Below are 17388 nucleotides of genomic sequence, written 5' to 3' on the forward strand. Positions count from 1 at the left end.
GTTACTACCTATTGATGTTCATATTGAAGTAATTGAAAGAGATACCAAAGGTCCCTCCCCCACCTCTGAGGATCTCAGCTAACAGTCCCATGAGCATGCTTGGTGCCTCCTTGGGTACATACATGCCATGGCAAATAGCTATTGATGAATAAACAGGCTTCCTCTGGACTGGGGATCCAGAACATTCGTTTGAGAAGCAGCAGCTCAGCTAACCAGGCCTGTGGTTTACTCCAGATCTCCTTACTGCAGGTGCCTAATGTAGCTGACGGGGAGCAGACACATCCACTTCTTTCTCTACTGGGCCCTCTCCTATTCCATTAGCTGTTATCATCTGGGCTCTGACAAGAAAAAAGATATATTTCTCCCCCCCAACCCCCCAAAAAAACAACACACAAAAAAACTAAAACCAAATAAAGGCCGCCGGTGTGACCCTACAGCTGGGGAAGGCATGTGATGTGGTAGTCATCTGCCCCCGTTAAACACAATGGCCCAGTCTCTCGGCCTCTTTAAGGCCCTAGATTTGGAATAATCTTTATCATCTGATCAAAAGATAAATGTCACCTGATGCTTTTCTATACCCACAGTCTTCCCTTCAAGACATTCTATGGAAAAATGCTCATTTCATATCATATTGTGAACTTGGTAGCCGACACTTATTTTGTGAAAAGTTGGCTCATGAAATAAAATACCTAACAATAAAATACTTAATACATGGATAATCATCAATTCAAATCAAATTCTCTGTGTATCGGTTTCCTAGGCTTTTAATTAGCTTTCACCTCTCCTTCCTGACACGTGGAGATGAGTGAGGTATGTGATTTTTTAACAATGAAAGATAAATCAAGCAAAACAGCAATAATAGCAATAAATAGTAATTACATAATAATTGGTGCAAACTAATATTCAGCACTTACATATCAGAGACTCTATGCTACTTAAATACTTACCTATATTGTCTTTTTTTCCTACCTATATTGTTGTAAAATTTATAGAAGTAATTTGCAAGTTAGATATGATTATCTTTTCAGATGAAGAAAGACTAAGAGAGGTGAAGTAATGTACCCAGTCATGAGAGTAGTAAGTGAGAGCACTGTGATTGGAATTTGCAACTCTAATCTATTGGTAGTGGCCGAGAGTGGTTGAAATCTTTGATGCTATGTCTAGGCGTGGCCAGGAGAAGTGTCAAGCCTCATTAGCCATGAGTATCTAAGGTCTGCGGGTAGCAGAACATATGCCGCGTATTTGACTCTTGCATCACAGAATCTCACAAGATGATGCAACTTAGGGAGGAAAAACATCACCTCCCTTAAAGTATATTTTGGTCAAGTGTCACAGTCTAAGCCCTGAGCACAGTTTTAATAAAAAGCCACATGATTCCGCAGTGTCTAGTGGCTGAGATGTGCCAGGGGCAGAGCTACTGGCTTCCCACAACTAACAATCATCTCATTGGCCACGCAGCTCCCCAATGGCTCCCTGTGGTAGCATTGTCACACCCCAACAAAGCGGCTTTGCCCACAGACACATAAGCCCGATGGCTGGCACCGACAGTGTCCCTGAGAAATGTACTGTCCTCTGTTCTGAGTCAGCCTTATTGTTCAGAGTCCAGGGAGTGAGGCTTATGACCAGATCCGGGACAATGATATGTGCTATGTTCCTGTTGTCAGCAACACTGTGGGTCACCATGTGTCTAAACTTTCAAGTCTAAAATCCGCTGAAATGACCTTCTCACACCCTAACCCTCACACTTCAAGAACTATTTGTCCGTAACTCAAATGCCACTTCCTCTGACATCTCCCAGGGCCACCACTACCTTCAGCAGCAGAATTGGCTTGTTGATTCTTGTCACCCCAGCATCTAGGACAGTGCCAATAAAACGTTAGCGACTGAAAGAATAAGTTAAACTATGCTGATATTTAAGAAATTGGGTGTAGTTAAACTACAGTGATTTTGGTGACCCGGGACGATGGAAAGATAGTAACTATTCCAAAGGTACTTTCCCTGAATCTACTCTGATCATGGGTGAAGCAGAATGACATAGCAGAAGGGCTTTGCTTACTAGGGATGTTGGGCTGCAGCCGATGGGGAGAGACATGCTCTGTAAAATGTGCTGATGATTCCCAAATATCATATATCTGGCGCTAATGAGCAGAGATGGATACATGTTCAAAGTGTGTCATTTGTGTGTTTCTGTGCTTTTGGTGTGTACAAAAGTCATTGACATATCTCCCACCGGTCTATGAAAAGCAGACAATTGATGTAGTAAGTACTTCACCTGCAGTATCTATGACTAGGTGCATTTTGTAGCCACAAAATGTTAACTAGTGTTCAAAAGTCTACAGCATCAAATCGTGTGTATTGTGTCTGCTGGGATGCTTTGGGCTGCAAGTAGTAGAAAGCAGAACTCCAAATGGCTTACACAATAAGGAAGCTTTATCTAAAAAACAAGAAGTCTTGAGATAAGGTCACTGAATGATTCATTGAGCAGAAGAGTCACATCTTGAAGGACTACTTTGCCATCCCCTCTGAGTTAGCTCCCTCATGGTTGCAAGATAGCTGCTGCCCTTCCAGGTAACACGTGGTAAAGAGCGAGGAAAGCTTTCCCAAAAGACCTAAGCAGCTCTCTCCGCACATCGCATTGTCTTGAATTAGGCCCGTGCATACCTTAAAAAGTTATTGCTAAGGGAAACTGGATTACTACAACTTGCGTAGGCAATTGAAATTTACTCCCAAATTGAGGATGAGGTCAACTTCCTTGGGAGAACCTGAACTAAATCAGGATTCCTTTAATATGGAGAAGGAGGAAAGGACTTGGTTCTTGAATAGGGAATTGATCAACCGTGTCAGTTACATTTGCTCTGTGGAGATGCCACGTTCATATTACCTTCCAAGTGTCCAATACGGTAATGACCTTAATCAGGTGACTTCCTATTAAAAATTAGCTGTTATCTGGTAAGGTAAAGATGAAACATATAATGAATTCAGATAAGACAGAAACATCTCCATGACCTCCCTGACTTGACCAATGAAATTCAACTCCCCAGTCATAATTAGGAAGAGAAACAAAAGCTATTTTCCAGTTCGGTGATGCTGCTACTCATTTCAATAGTTATTCACTAGCTTTTCTCCTAACTGACTTCTAGAACCTAGACAGGGATACTGCCAGAAAAAGGGTGGGCAAGCACATCTCCCCAGATGGTCAGCCAGCTTTCCCTTTAGTCATGTGTGTGGTTTGCATACCGAGACCTATGCCTACAGGGTTCAGTCATAATGGAGGCCACTGGTTCCAGTTGCCAAGTCCTTTCACACTTGAGGTTACATCACTGAGCTCAGCACTTCTCAGCTCCCTTGTTTTTTAGCAGTTCCTTGATAAAAATTTCATATGTCCGTTTATTTCCCGACGAACTTTCACTTTTTCAATAGTCTTTGAGCACTCATGTCTGTGTGGAGGCAAACACATGACCGGCATTGAAGAACAGCGTCTGAGCAGTGTTAGTACATGGTTATGGGGCGCTCAGAGGAGGGAGCCTGGAGGGCTTCCTGGAGGAAATGGCAGTAGAGCTAAGACTTGAAGGAGGCTGCTTCTGGTTTCTGTGAGAAAGATAGATGGGACAGTGGGAAGACAGAACCAAGGACAGTGGTTTAAAAGCTGTTGCAGGAGGCCAAGGAGGCCTGGGCTGTCCAAATGTACAGGCAGCATTGGCTGAAAAAAATAAAAAGAGAGATTCCAGGAATAGAGCCAAGGGCCACTGGACAGAACTGGGACAATTCTAAGAGTTCTCAGCCAACCCTATCTCATCCCCAAGATTCTTAAGCTAAACTATGGACGTCACCAGCATTCTTCATGAGCTCCTGCCCTGGATCCATTCCCCTTTTCCGTGACCTCTTTTTGGAATATTTACGAAGACTAGGTGGTTTATGTAAGCTCTTCAGAATAAAGCCCTGAGTTTTTATTACTCTTGTTCACAGAACATTAGAAGACGCTTCTGGATAAATGCAAGTTGTTATGGTACACGTATGCCTGTTTGACCAATGGCAAACAGCCTTCCAAGTGTGGTTAATGTCAGAAGTGAAATTATTTTCCTAAATGTTATTTCTTTTCTCTTTTCACTTATGAAGTATATTCGGTGCTCTTCGAACTGGTGCTTATATGGTGTACATTTTGATGACCAAAGGCCTGAAGCAGTCAGTTTGTGACCAGAGTTTTTACAATGGACCTGTCAGCAAATTCTGGGCTTATGCATTTGTGCTGAGCAAAGCACCTGAACTGGGTGAGTGTCTTCTCTCCTTCCATTTTCTCCTCCTCGATCCCTTTATGCTACCTACCCACAACATTTATTTAAAGACAAACAGTTTAAAGGTTCTGTTTGGTTGGTTACAGGAAAGTTGCAATGAATGACTCACTTTCACTACCTTTTTCTCTCTCCCCTCCCTCCTTTTAAATAATTGTACATTGTGTGTATGAAGAGCAAAATACTTGACATAGAACATGTAGATTTCCAAGCACTACTGTATATACATGTCTGGGGGGTGGGGAGGTTTAAATATACACAGCTCCTTCCCTCTGGCCCATCAGCAGCTTAGCTAATATAAAACATAAGGACAACTTAGCAATGCGATTATTTCCAAGTCCCATGCGAAAGCATACTTCCATTTCTGGAGTTAGGATTCAAACTAGGAAATTAAGCTTTTCATTTGGGTAGCCTCATGTCCTCATTAACACATGCTAAGCGTTGGTTTCTGGTGTTGTTTGATTTTAATCACCAAAGAGACAAGCCTTAGAGAAGAGGAATATAGTTCACCTTTTAGAAACTAATTGAAAAAACATAACTGGTTATATTTGTAGATTTCTAAGGTTTTTCCTTCAATTCATTCATGGGCTTCAGTATAAGTGTGTCACAGGTTAGCAGAAGCAGTGAAAAAGTAAGTGGCAGTGGTTTGACATGGGTACACTTCCCCAGGATAATATCATGATTGCCCAAGGAAGGGATCCACTGGTGATGAGCTCTGAGTTCATCCATGAGCAGTGCTGGCCACTGTCTCACAACCGGTACACATCTTAAGGAACACCCAGCCGTCCTTTGGGTTTCCTAATTTTTTTTTAAATCGGGAATTAAGAATTGTATGTATTAAATTAAAAATGTTTATGTATGTATAGACTGTGTTCTCCCTTTCGTTTTTCCCCAAAAGGCATTAGCGGTTGTAATCTCATAAGCCACCTACAATACAAGAGATCAACAGTCTTTCTGTAAGGTGCCCTCACTCATACCCGTGTCTTTTCACAAAGGCCTCTCTCTGACGTGTGTCGGCACCCACTCCCTTTCCCCTAGCTGTGATGCACCTGCTGCCTACAAATACCTGGCAATGGGTTTGAACTGTTGGTTTGATTTTGCCTTCCCAGGTCAAAGAGAAGGGAAGAGCAGCACAAGAAAACTTTTTCTGAAAACCCTTCCTCAGTAAGGGGCAGGGGCACAGAGAGGGGTCCTCTACACAGCCCACGATAACTAGATCGTTGTTGTGTGTGTGCCCCCCACACAGAGCCTATGTAGTCTTAGGGTGAAGTGCATTAGTATACATTCATCCCTTTAATAAATTTACATTAAGCACCTCCCAGAGGTTAGGAATTTAATAGGGGCTAGGATGGAATGGCTACTTTATCTAAAAAGAACTCTATAATATGAATTTTATGAACTAGGCCCCAGGAGGCTATTTTTTATATTTGAATTGGTGCAAAATCTTAGGTAACAGAAGTATTTTTCAAACCTGAAGCTACAGACAGTGCCCGGAAGTCTGCAGCTATATTAAGTGATTCTTTGTTTTACTTAGAGTCATAGACTGTCTGAGTTCCATCACGTGGTCTCAAAGTGGACTTGGTCTGAGAATGTGAGCATGTCTTCTTTACTCGTAGGGTTTTGTGGCATTTTTCTTTAAAATAAATTCATACATTATTAATATTACATCCCACTGGCTTAATTTATGCTCTATAACAAATATCCTTATGAATTCCTTTGTCTTTTTGATAAAGAACTGAATGCAGATGTATGAATACAGTAAATCCATGAAACGTGTAACACCACCCCTCCCCATGCTATTTATATATATATATATATTTAATTGATTTTTTACAGAGAGGAAGGGAGAGGGATAGAGAGTTAGAAACATCGATAAGAGAGAAACATCAATCAGCTGCCTCCTGCACACCCCATGTTGGGAATCTGCCCACAACCAAGGTACATGCCCTTGACCCGAATTGAACCTGGGACCCTTAAGTCCGCAGGCCGACTCTCCATCCGCTGAGCCAAACCGGCTAGGGCCCATGCTATTTTTGAATACATTTACATTTAACACCTTGCTACCCTCAACAAAAATTTTTTTAAAAATCAGCAATGGTGCCTCAATGCATCTGGCTCGTAATCCTCAATGTGCAAAGGAGCCAACCTCAGTCTGTTTCTAGAATTGTCTTTACCCTGCAAGGGCAGCTTGCCTGTGTTCTGAGTTCTCTCCTACTGGATTTGAAGGACTGGCAAATAAACAGTCCTTTCTACCTGTTGAATAACTTACTGAAGAGCCACTCCATGCTCTCCATAGTGGTCACTTTCCCTCAAAGACGTGACTAGACCTGTCTCTCAGCCCTCGTGCTCTCTGGCTTCTGTTCCAAATTGAAATCAAAGTTTGAGGATGGTGGACAGAGTTCAGATTCCTGGACTGTTGGTGCAGCCTCAGAGGTATCTGGGCTCCCATCCTCTGTCTTAGAGTGTTGATGCTGATGATGCTAATTAACCACCTGCCTTAAGTTCATCTAGGCCCAAGATGGCCATACCCTGCTCCCCAGTGCAGACATTCCCACTGAACACGGGGTCTTCCCCTTTGAACCTAGAAAGAGCGGGACTCATCTCTTGTGCCATTGGCTTGATGAGCCCTTTCCTGTTGCATCCTCGCTTACTACGGTAGTTTGTAGGTTGGCTATCAAACAGTCCATCCTCTCACCATTAAAATACGGGATTAAAGTGTTGACAATGGGCTGAAGAAAATAAAATCCTAATCTTGACACCGTTTTTTAATGAGGCTAGTTAGTGACACAAATTCTTCCTGTATTTTCAGATCCGTCACACAGAGGTTTTTATAGTCTGACTACCTTTATAAAATGTGATTTATTTTCTTTCAAATATCCTGGAGCTCATTTGATAATGGCCTTCCCCTGGTAAAGTGCTGAAGCCAAGTAGATGCCCAAATCAGGCCAATGCAGTGTCCCGGAGGTAACCACCCCAGCCCTTGGTTAGTGAACATATTTGTTTTGAAAGTTAAATTTCTTCCCAGTTTTTTGCTTTTGGAAAACCTTGCCACTACTGTTGCAGAAGACCGGAGAAAAACCAAGCCATGCTTAGAGAAAGGGAGTTACATTTTATTATTAAATTCTGTGCAGGCCCAGAGAAATATGTGTCTTTCAAATTCTGAGCCCCCCAACATGGAGGAAACTTCTTTATTTATATATACTTTTTCCAGTCCTTTGTCTCCCAAATTTGGAATGAGACTTCCGGACCTTCTGAGAAAGAAGGCCTGCGTGCTGGGAAGGGGCCATGAGACCATATCTCAAGGCCTGGCCTGGTGTCAGCACTGACAACTCTGTCTGGAGCATAGTTTATGGCCTCTCTGGAATGGGAGTAGTCTCATTTTCCTTATTATTTAAGCAAGCAAGCATTTACAGAAGCCATACTATCAGGGTTAAAATTTCAAACAGCAGTTTTTATATAAGATGGATGCTTCACTACCATTTAATTAAGAAAGACTTATGCATTTGGATTATATGAACTTTTCTTATTTTTTAGGTCCCAAGTTCTGTTTTTTCAATACTCTAAGATTCTGGACTTCCTTATGCGCACCAGAAAGAAAAGCTCTTGTGCAGAAATGAACAGTTCTTCCATGTTCAATACTGAAACTCTATATTCCCCCCAAAACTTGCATGCCTACAGTTTTCACTAATCTTTTTTTAAAATAAATTTTTATTGATTTTAGGGAGGAAGGGAGAGAGCGTGAGAGATAGAAACATCAAAGATGAGAGAGAATCATCCATTGGCTGCTTTCTACACGCCCCCTACTGGGGATCGAGCCCGCAGTCCTGGCATGTGCCCTGAGCAGGAATCAAACCTCCTGGTTCATAGGCCCACGCTCAACCACTGAGAAACACCGGCTTGGAGTTTTCACTAAACTTTTGTTTTTACAGTGGCAAAAAGTGCATACAACTCACCACTTCTAAGTGTACAGGGCTACAGCAATAAGAACAATTGCATTGCTGTACGTTCATCACCTCTATCCTTTCTTCTGCGACACTTTTTCATCTTCATCATCTACAACTCTCTACCCATTAAACATTATCTCACCGTTCCCCCTTCACTAAACTCTTACTAGAAAGACAGGCGTTCTGCTTCAGAAGGAATCAATGAGCTCATCTCAGTGAATTACAGGGTTACAGTCTCGTAGAACAAGTGAGGGGAAGAGAGCCACCACCTGCCTTGTGTGCCAAAATCCTGGAGTGCCTGCTGTTAGAATTATACTAAAACCTGCTGAGATTTGGTTTTGCTAAAACTTGGAAACATCTGCTCTGAGTCTAGGTCCTTGCTCCATTCGGCTTGTCTTTGTTTTTGAAACTCTGACTCAGCAGAGCTCCAGCTAACTCTGAAGAGAAGCACAGCAGTCTGTGACAGACCACACATGGAGCGACTCTGGTGGCCGTGCGCCCCTGGGGACTTCTGAATGCTGAAGGGACACTTAGGCATGCAAATACCATGCCCTGCCTGCAGGTTGGCTCTAGACTGAAAATAGCTGCACCGAAAGTTAGAGAGACTGTAGTGAAGAGACTGTAGTGAAATGAGTCAAAAATCCCAAATATTTCATACTTAGCCAAAATCCTTTCCATGATGCCAACTGGGCCTTTGGCTGAGAAAGATTTAGTTGGTCAACATCACCTACAGAGATCCTATCTTTAATTTGCATTTCTAGGACACTAGCTCTTGGCAAGCCTGTAAGTATCATGGCTTGTGACAAATCAAATGTGATAGTATGTGGTTTCCCAGAGGGGGAAAATGGTACCTGCCAGAGTGGTGTGACTGTTGAATTTTAGCTGCAATATCAAAAGAAGCATGGGCCAGCTCAGGGAGCCTTTCTGGAACCCCTTCCCCCCGCCCCCCAGTTACCCCTCGCCAAGGGAAACTGTCATACTCTGGGTCAGTGGCCTTCTTGGGGACAATAGCCCTGATATGGATTGGAGTGCTCCTGAGGTGCTCCAGGGCCATTACTGAAAGATACTCATTGTCATTACTCCATCTATCATCCTACTTATCTGTTCTGAAACAAATTCTTGAATGAATTCCAATTAATTTTATGTTGAAGGTCTCGTGACATGCATGTCCTTTACCTCCATGACCCCATATTAAATGGAAACACCTAGCGTGTCTCAGATCAAGCCTGAGACCTCCCCCCTGCACTCAGACAGGAAGAACACAAAGCAATTTTCAATTCTCGAACTATAGGTTCCACTTGCCATTCTTGGTAACCCATCCTAATATATGGTCACTGTCTTTTGTCTCCTACTACCTTCCTCACAATGAAATCGGTAAGTTTTAATATAAAAGTGATGATAGAGTTAAAATAAAATCTATAAGACATGCTTATTACTTTATAGAAAGTAAATCTTATTACAATGTGTTTGAATATTGTGTGGGACTAAGTTTGTTTTTAGCATGCAATGCCTTGGACGTCTACATGCTTGCCACTCAGAACAAAGGTAGGCTGGAATTATTGTGTCTCCATGATCATCTACAGAGGAAAGGGAGGCCCAGAGTAGTAATTACATAGAAATAGCAGATCTTTGACAGACACAAAATAGCACAATTTAAAACTAAGAAGTAGGCCCAGGTCTCCTAACACTAGTTTTTTCCCTTCAGTATACAAGTGAGAGTTACCACCACCCTCAGTCATTGTCAGCCTGTCTGATATTTACAGGCATAATATATCCGGTATCTCAAGGCGAGAAGAAGACTTCAAAGAAAATTTTATAACAGGTTCAGAAATGCAGGAACTGGCAACTTTTCTGTTCTAGGCAAACATGAAGTAATAATGTTTAACAATTCAGTAGGGAAATAAACGAATATCTTCTGCTGAATGGAATGGGGCACCACTTGTATTATTCCAACCACGGCCACCTTCCCAAGGTCCAGCATTCTTTTGCACCAAACCTTTTAGGGCACCCTTGAAGTGTGAGGGATAGGACTTCCCTTTGTGCATAAATTTCAGAATAAGAGAAGAGACCACCTAGTTCTCCTTGTTATACAAAAAGAAGTCAAGTTTCAGTTCACCAAGGATAGGTTTTCGCCATATCTGGGAGCCATAGAGATAGGAAAGAGAAAAGCATTTGCCTGCATGAACCTCTTTCTGTTCCACATTCCAATGTCTCCTCCCTTCTTTTGGTACTTGTTAATGGAATTGGGTGTATTTGTTCTTTTTATATTTTTACACGTGTTCTACAGTAGATGTTTCAGAATTCCTAGACTTCTCAAAAAATCATTGCAGATATATAGCATCTACCTATCTGAGCATAATTCTAGCTTTTGTAGTATAAACTTCCTACCTTAGAAACAGTGGTCTTTTTCTTCAAGGGGATAATGTTTGTAACATTTTTACTAGCTCTGGAGAGCTATTTCAAAGTTAATCCCATAAAAATGTATGTCAATCTGGAGTTTTTATCACTTGATTCATTGGTTTAATAAAACATTCCTATTGCTCTCTTCAGCAAATATGGTAGAAGGTGACCTTTATTCTCTTTTTCTGCATTTGCCTTTTGCTTAAATTTTGTGTGTGTGTGTGTATATATGTGTGTGTATATATATATATTTATTTATATATTTTTATTTATATATATATATATTATTGATTTCAGATAGGAAGGGGGAGAGAGAGAGAGAGTGTGTGTGATTGGCTGCCTCCTGCATGCCCCCTACTGGTGATCAAGCCTGCAACCCAGGCATGTGCCCTTGACCCAGAATCAAACCCTGGTCCCTTTAGTCCATAGGCCAACGCTTTATCCGCTGAGCCAAACCAGCTAGGGCGAATCTTGTTTTCCTAATTGCCACATGTCAAGCTGTCACATTTTACAGGAAGCTCACAATGATGCGTTTTTAAGGGGTCTCTGGCATGCACCAAAGGAAAATAGTTTACTGCTCCAGAGAAGCCACGAGCATTGTGCTGGGCACTTAAATCTAATCGGTTTCTCTTGATTGATACCTGATCTGAGACATGCGATATCTCCTAAAACATATGGCAACCTGGTTACTAATGTCCCTTCCAGATCAAAAATTAGTAACGTTTTGGGCAAAACACCTTTCTGAAAGTAACATTTATTGAGCTCTTACCATGTGCTAAGAGGGTCTGTTGATAAGCCTATATAATCCTCAGACAATTCCAAGCTACTATGATTATCCTCACCAGGAAACTGGAAAATGGTGAGAATAAATAACTTGTCCCAGGTCACAGAGGTAGTAAATGTCAGTCCAGGATTCTCACCCAGTCCATCTCACTCTCAAGGGCTAGTTCAAGGTATCTACTTTTCATGCCAAAATATACAGTATCATCATGTCAGGGGCTCATGTCCACTCTTTCCCTCATTTGTCTTCCAGGAGATACAATATTCATCATTCTGAGGAAGCAGAAGCTGATCTTCCTGCACTGGTACCACCACATCACTGTGCTCCTGTACTCCTGGTACTCCTACAAGGACATGGTTGCCGGGGGTGGCTGGTTCATGACTATGAACTACGGTGTGCACGCCGTGATGTACTCGTACTATGCCTTGCGAGCGGCGGGTTTCCGAGTCTCCCGGAAGTTTGCCATGTTCATCACCTTGTCCCAGATCACCCAGATGCTGATGGGCTGTGTCATTAACTACCTGGTCTTCTACTGGATGCAGCACGACCAGTGTTACTCTCACTTTCAGAACATCTTCTGGTCCTCACTCATGTACCTCAGCTACCTTGTGCTCTTCTGCCACTTCTTCTTTGAGGCCTACATCGGCAAGATGAGAAAAATCACAAAGGCGGAATAGTGTGGGAACTGAGGAGGAAGCCATAGCTCAGGGTCATCAAGAAAAATAATAGAAAAAAAGAAAATGGCACAAGGAATCACATGGTGCAGCTACAACAAAACACATGAGCAAACACAAAACCCAAGGCAGCTTAGGGATAATTAGGTTGATGTACCCCAGTAAGTTTATGATCCTTTTTGGGTGAGGACTCACTGAGTGCACCTCTGTCTCAAAGGACCGCTGCTAGGAGACCCCATTCCCTCTTTACCTGTCAACTTTAGGGCAAAGGAGAGCAGAAGTGCACCAAGGACAGAGAGAAATAGAAGGCAAACAAAGGCTGTTCACACTGTCTAGAAAGTATTTACAAAGGGTTGTTTTTCTCTAAGGATGAAAGAAGTTTACTTGGAAAACTGTGCAAGCACATGCACACACAACCCTTTCTCATCTTTTTGACACTAAACTGGAGCCAATAGAATAAATAAAAGTGGAAGAGACACAGGGTGTATACTAGAACATTCATGCTTTTGCAAAAATTAAAGCCTCTTTAAGCAAGGTCAGTAGCTGTAGCCCCCATGAGAAAATATGTCTTAATCGCCTCTCATAAAAACGGATGTAGACAAGTATATTTCAACTGGTGTGTTTCCCTGAACAGCACAGCCTCAGGCTAGTGAGTTTGCCAAGACCAAACCGGCAGGATATTTTTCCCAGGTTCCACCTGGGAGGCTGGAAACAACACAGCTCAGTGCCGAAAGGAGCAGCTCCCTCAGAGCATTTCTGACCGCTTAGCAGTAATTCCTACTCTTAGGTGAGGTATGAAGCATTCTCCTTGGTTCAGGTGTCCCAGGCTTTTTCAAAGAAGAGTAAATATGGGATAGAAAAGAGCAAAGCCAACCGAAAGATTTGAAAATGGCTTCTGTACTACGAGTAAAAGGGTGCAACCGTTCTTCAGCTGGGAAAGGGAAAGGAACGGGAGAAGTGAGCCGACGATCCGTACAATGCATTTCTCTCCCTATTTGACTTCACCCATACTCATAACTTCCCACATGAAACCGTGTGGCACAGCCCATATTTTCTATATTTTTGTGAATTTCAAAAAGAAATCTGCAGGGCTCTTCCTGATATTGAGTGAACACTGTGTTTCTGCATCATCTGCGTTTGCTCCCTATGCAATGTAGAGGTGTGTAAAGTGCCCTCTGCTGGTCAAGTGGAGATACTTCAACAACCACTTCATGGGAAGTTTGGCTGGAACAGTTGACAACCAAGGGCCCCCTATAGACTTATCCTTCAAATTTTAAATGATACAAAACACACGTCATATTTTTGGCCAAATCAGAAGATATCCTTCCTGCTTTAAGTCAGCTTCAGAATTTTTTTTAAAGGGACTTTCGCTCTGGAACTCAGAAAATCAATTTATTAAGAGCCATATTCTTAAAAGAAAAAAGCTAGTTAATATATTATTGGTAATAATTTCAGTCCTCTACAAGCCAAATAAATGTGTAAACATTCCTAGTATTTCAAAGAAGCAATTATGTAAGTTGTTCAATGTGATATAATAGTATTCTAATTGGTTAAGTAGTTTAATGATTAGACAAACTAGTTGAAAAAATTAGGGGCTACTACACTGCATAGATTATACACGTTTAGCCACACATGTATGCACACAGATGTGGAGTACACTGAACTTCAAAGCCCAAATGAATAGACACACATTTTCTGGCTAGCAGAAAAGAAACTGTTGTTTATCTTTCTTGCTTTGAGAGTATACAGTCAAAGGGATTTTTTTCCAATTATTTTTATATTATTTTAGCTTTAATTGTGCTGTCATTCATGAAACAGAGCTGCTCTGCTTCTCTGTCAGAGATGACAAGGGCTTTCTCCTCATCTTGTTTGTGTGTGGAATTTAAAAGAATAAAGTTTTATTCCATTCTGTGTGAATGGTTTGAACAATGAACAAAAGAATCCATGCAAAACAAGTCACAGCTGATAGACCGAGGTTGGAGCAGTGTGTATGCAGGGAGGGAAGCTGTTACATCTGTGTTAAATTATCATGAACAGTCTACGGTGTCTTGACCTTGGTTCATGGTGAGAAACAATTGATGGAGGAATGTATTACTACTAGGGCAAAAGCTGACATGAGCTGAAAAGATAGGTCCTGCCATAACAACTAATAGATCTTTGCGATGCAAATAATGTTGTTTTGAGCTTTGAAAATACATGGTACTGTGCAATAAGCTTTTTTCCTTATAACAGAAAATAACCAGAATAATGAAAATGAGGCATCGGTCAAATAACAGCTGACTTGAGTTTAATTAAAGGACCAGTTAGAGCTCATCCGGTTGATTTAATTACTTGATCCATTGATTTATCATTGATCCTTTAATGCAGGTTAGAATAAGGAAGTGAGTATAGACTCAGCGACTTCCAACTACTTTCTATTTGATGCAGGTTCACGCTTGTGTTCACTTGTGAGAAGATTTAGAATTTTTGTTTACAGGTTGAATATCTAATAGTTTTTCAATTAGCTAAGTATTTCTAAAAGCTTTTCTGATGTTTATCATGGGAGGAGAAAAAAACGCACATTAAAATAAAATTCTGGTATTACAGGTTCAGTACAATGTTTTTAACATCTCAGCTTAACTGCTTAACTATATCAAGTTAGGAGTCTGGACCACTAGCCATGGCAAATCTGAAGCCTACCAGAGAACTGACTGCCACGTAGATAACCCTGCTGCCAGTTAACATTCCAGAAAAACTTGGGCAGGCAGCTGCCTCACTATGCTGCAGTCGATTCTCTATCGAAGATTTTCACTGCATTCTAATATACAGTATGGTGAAAACATTCCTGCATTGAAAGAAAAAATCATTTCATATATAAGTACTTGCAATTTGATACACTAGATCTGAGCATCACCCCAAGCCTATGAGTTTGCAATGAAAAAATTTCTGGTGAGAAATGCTCTATTCGTAGAGCAGGTTTTTATCTGGACCTTCTAGCTTTACTAGTGAGAAAAGCAACTACTGTACTATTCCTATCCCTTACCAGGCCAAATTACCAAATGAGTCATATGGAGAGGTCATTATTCCAGGTAATTTACTCCCATCCTTCAATCACACTCCATTACAAAAATTAGGGGAGAGACAATACATAGCCACATATTGTTGAAGGGGGGGAGATTGATTACCTCTCCGTCACTTCACCTCTGCTAAGGTATCTCTGGGCTTCATTTGAGTGGGTGTTTGTAGAATTCAACGGGAGAACGCTGCTAGGAAAGAGACCCACAGAATTAAAAATCAGATGTGGTGCCTTCATGGTGAGATAAAGCCTGCCACATCAGAGTAACAAATCACCTGAAGTCAATTACACTGGAGTAGACTATCTCAGGAGTCTGGCCTCATTCCCAGACTGCCGAATTACCTGGGAGAGACAACTAGGTTGTCTCGGGTTACTATCGCTTCTTCTGATAGAGCCGCCTCTCCGCAGAGACTCGATGTGTCACACAACTGAGTCAGCTCCCACACAGCCTGGCTTTCTTCCAGTCTGGCTAATGATTCTTGAACACAGTTGTTGGAGTGGCCACACATTGATTGGAGAGAGAGTTGTTAGGAGAGTGGAGAAGACCAAACAGACTTTGCCTCCCAGAGTACAATGCTTCGAGTTGTATGTGCATGGTCCTTGTCTGTCTCTTTTAGACGCTATTTCCCTGAAAAAGTTTCCACCTTGAAAAGAACAAGTGTTTGAGAATTTCACGATGAAAACCCAGAAATTCCCGGTAGCCCATTCTCTTTGTTTTCAAGAATAAATATTTTGTTACCAGTTTGGGATGATAGTGGAGCCTGTGTTCCAGCTGTGAGTCATCATCTCCTGTAACTTCTTAAAGTTGTTCTGTCCCTTTGTTATTGATAGACAAGACCTGTTTCTTTGTGCCTCAGACCCATTATCATCCAGAAGCGATTTTGCTAAAGTGAGAGCTGTTTAAGCATCGATACGCGTGTGCCGACAATCAGTAGGAAGTGCTAGGTCCCGCTTTTCCAGTGAACCCCCAGCCTCTGTGTGTGGTACCCGATACTTAAGCCAAACAAGTGTCGGTGAAGGCATCACATTGTCTGAAATGCCAGTTGTGACGCTCCCGATTATAAACGTCCTCCGGCCAATGTCAAACCCACAGTTCCAGGCCAGTGAGGTACCCCTGTGCAGAGCATGAACACTCACAAGCCCATTGAATCAAGTTACTTTTCTAGTCCTTAGAGGCTGAAAATTTAGGACTCACCGAATGGGGAAAAGTCATCCTTAGGCTTCCCTTAATCCCAAGTTAAACTAAAAAAAAAAAAAAGTGAAACGAGTTCTAGCACCAAGGAGACAGACAGTGAAAGCACGCCGCGTGTGGGCTCAGGGCAGGCAGAAGTCTTGCAACCAGATACACTTCACTGCAGAGCCAAACCCCAAGCTACATTGTAGAGAAGCATCTGGTTCATTGAAGAGACCTTCCCGTCAATCAGGGCCAAGCCATATCTGCAGCCCCTGTGGGTCAGGATTGGGGGTCCTGACTCATGCTGGTCTTGAAACGCTGTTACAGTCTTTTCCCAGTGCTTGGCAGCACTTGAGACTACTTCTCCCAGTGGGACAGGAATCAGCGCTCTGGCAGCAGTTGGGGGCGCTGCCCAGGCACGCAGGCGTCGGACAGGCCCGCCTGTGGGCAGGTTCAGGCAGGAGGCTGCTTGAAAGCCGCTGGAAGAGGTGGCCTCTTGGGGCCCCTGGGCCTGTGTTCAGAGAGAAGCCCATCCATCTGAGCCTCTTCAGTGTTGCAACTGTTATTTTCAAGTGCTTACTTCATGACATTAAAAGAAATATTTTTTCTGATATATTAAATTAAAAATAAAATCATAACTTTTGATTTAAAATCCAATCGTGTTGCCAGTTTCTTTTCTCTCTTGTTGTAGGCAATTCAGAGGGGGCGCCCAGGGCACTGAGGGCCACCAGGAGGGCCATGCCACGTGTGACACCCACGTCCTTAAAAGTCCTCCGTTCTCGGGCAGAGCCCAGCAATGATGTCATCCTCAGCGCCACTCACAAGCCCTCAGGTGCCTCGCCCTCCCATGGAGTCTCGGGTGTCACACTTCACAGTTTCTATGCTTCCCAGACCTTTGAGCTCACAGAGCAGCCCTCGCGGACAGGCCATCTAAGCCGGATTCCCATTTTACAGATGAGGACGTTTTGCTCAGTTGATCAAATGTCACGGAAGTGGAAGGAATGAGATTTGAATATCATCTCCTTCACCTCAGTTCCTTGTAGCTATAAACAAGTGTTTAAATGCAGTAGA

General features: G+C 42.3%; 1 protein-coding gene across 1 annotated transcript in view; it reads left to right on the forward strand.

Annotated features, from left to right (window-relative positions):
* Positions 1–15902, forward strand: part of ELOVL6 (ELOVL fatty acid elongase 6) — a 140716-nt gene extending 124814 nt beyond the window's left edge. Inside the window, exons 4-5 of the mRNA XM_006104818.3 lie at positions 4117–4268; positions 11667–15902. Of these exons, the coding sequence (XP_006104880.1) occupies positions 4117–4268; positions 11667–12091 (577 nt within the window). The 3' untranslated portion in view covers positions 12092–15902. The remainder of the gene's footprint in view (positions 1–4116; positions 4269–11666) is intronic.
* Positions 15903–17388: the final 1486 nt, after the last annotated feature.

This window comes from Myotis lucifugus, unplaced genomic scaffold (genome assembly GCF_000147115.1).
Source record: "Myotis lucifugus unplaced genomic scaffold, Myoluc2.0 scaffold_611, whole genome shotgun sequence".
Taxonomy (NCBI): Eukaryota; Metazoa; Chordata; class Mammalia; order Chiroptera; family Vespertilionidae; genus Myotis; species Myotis lucifugus.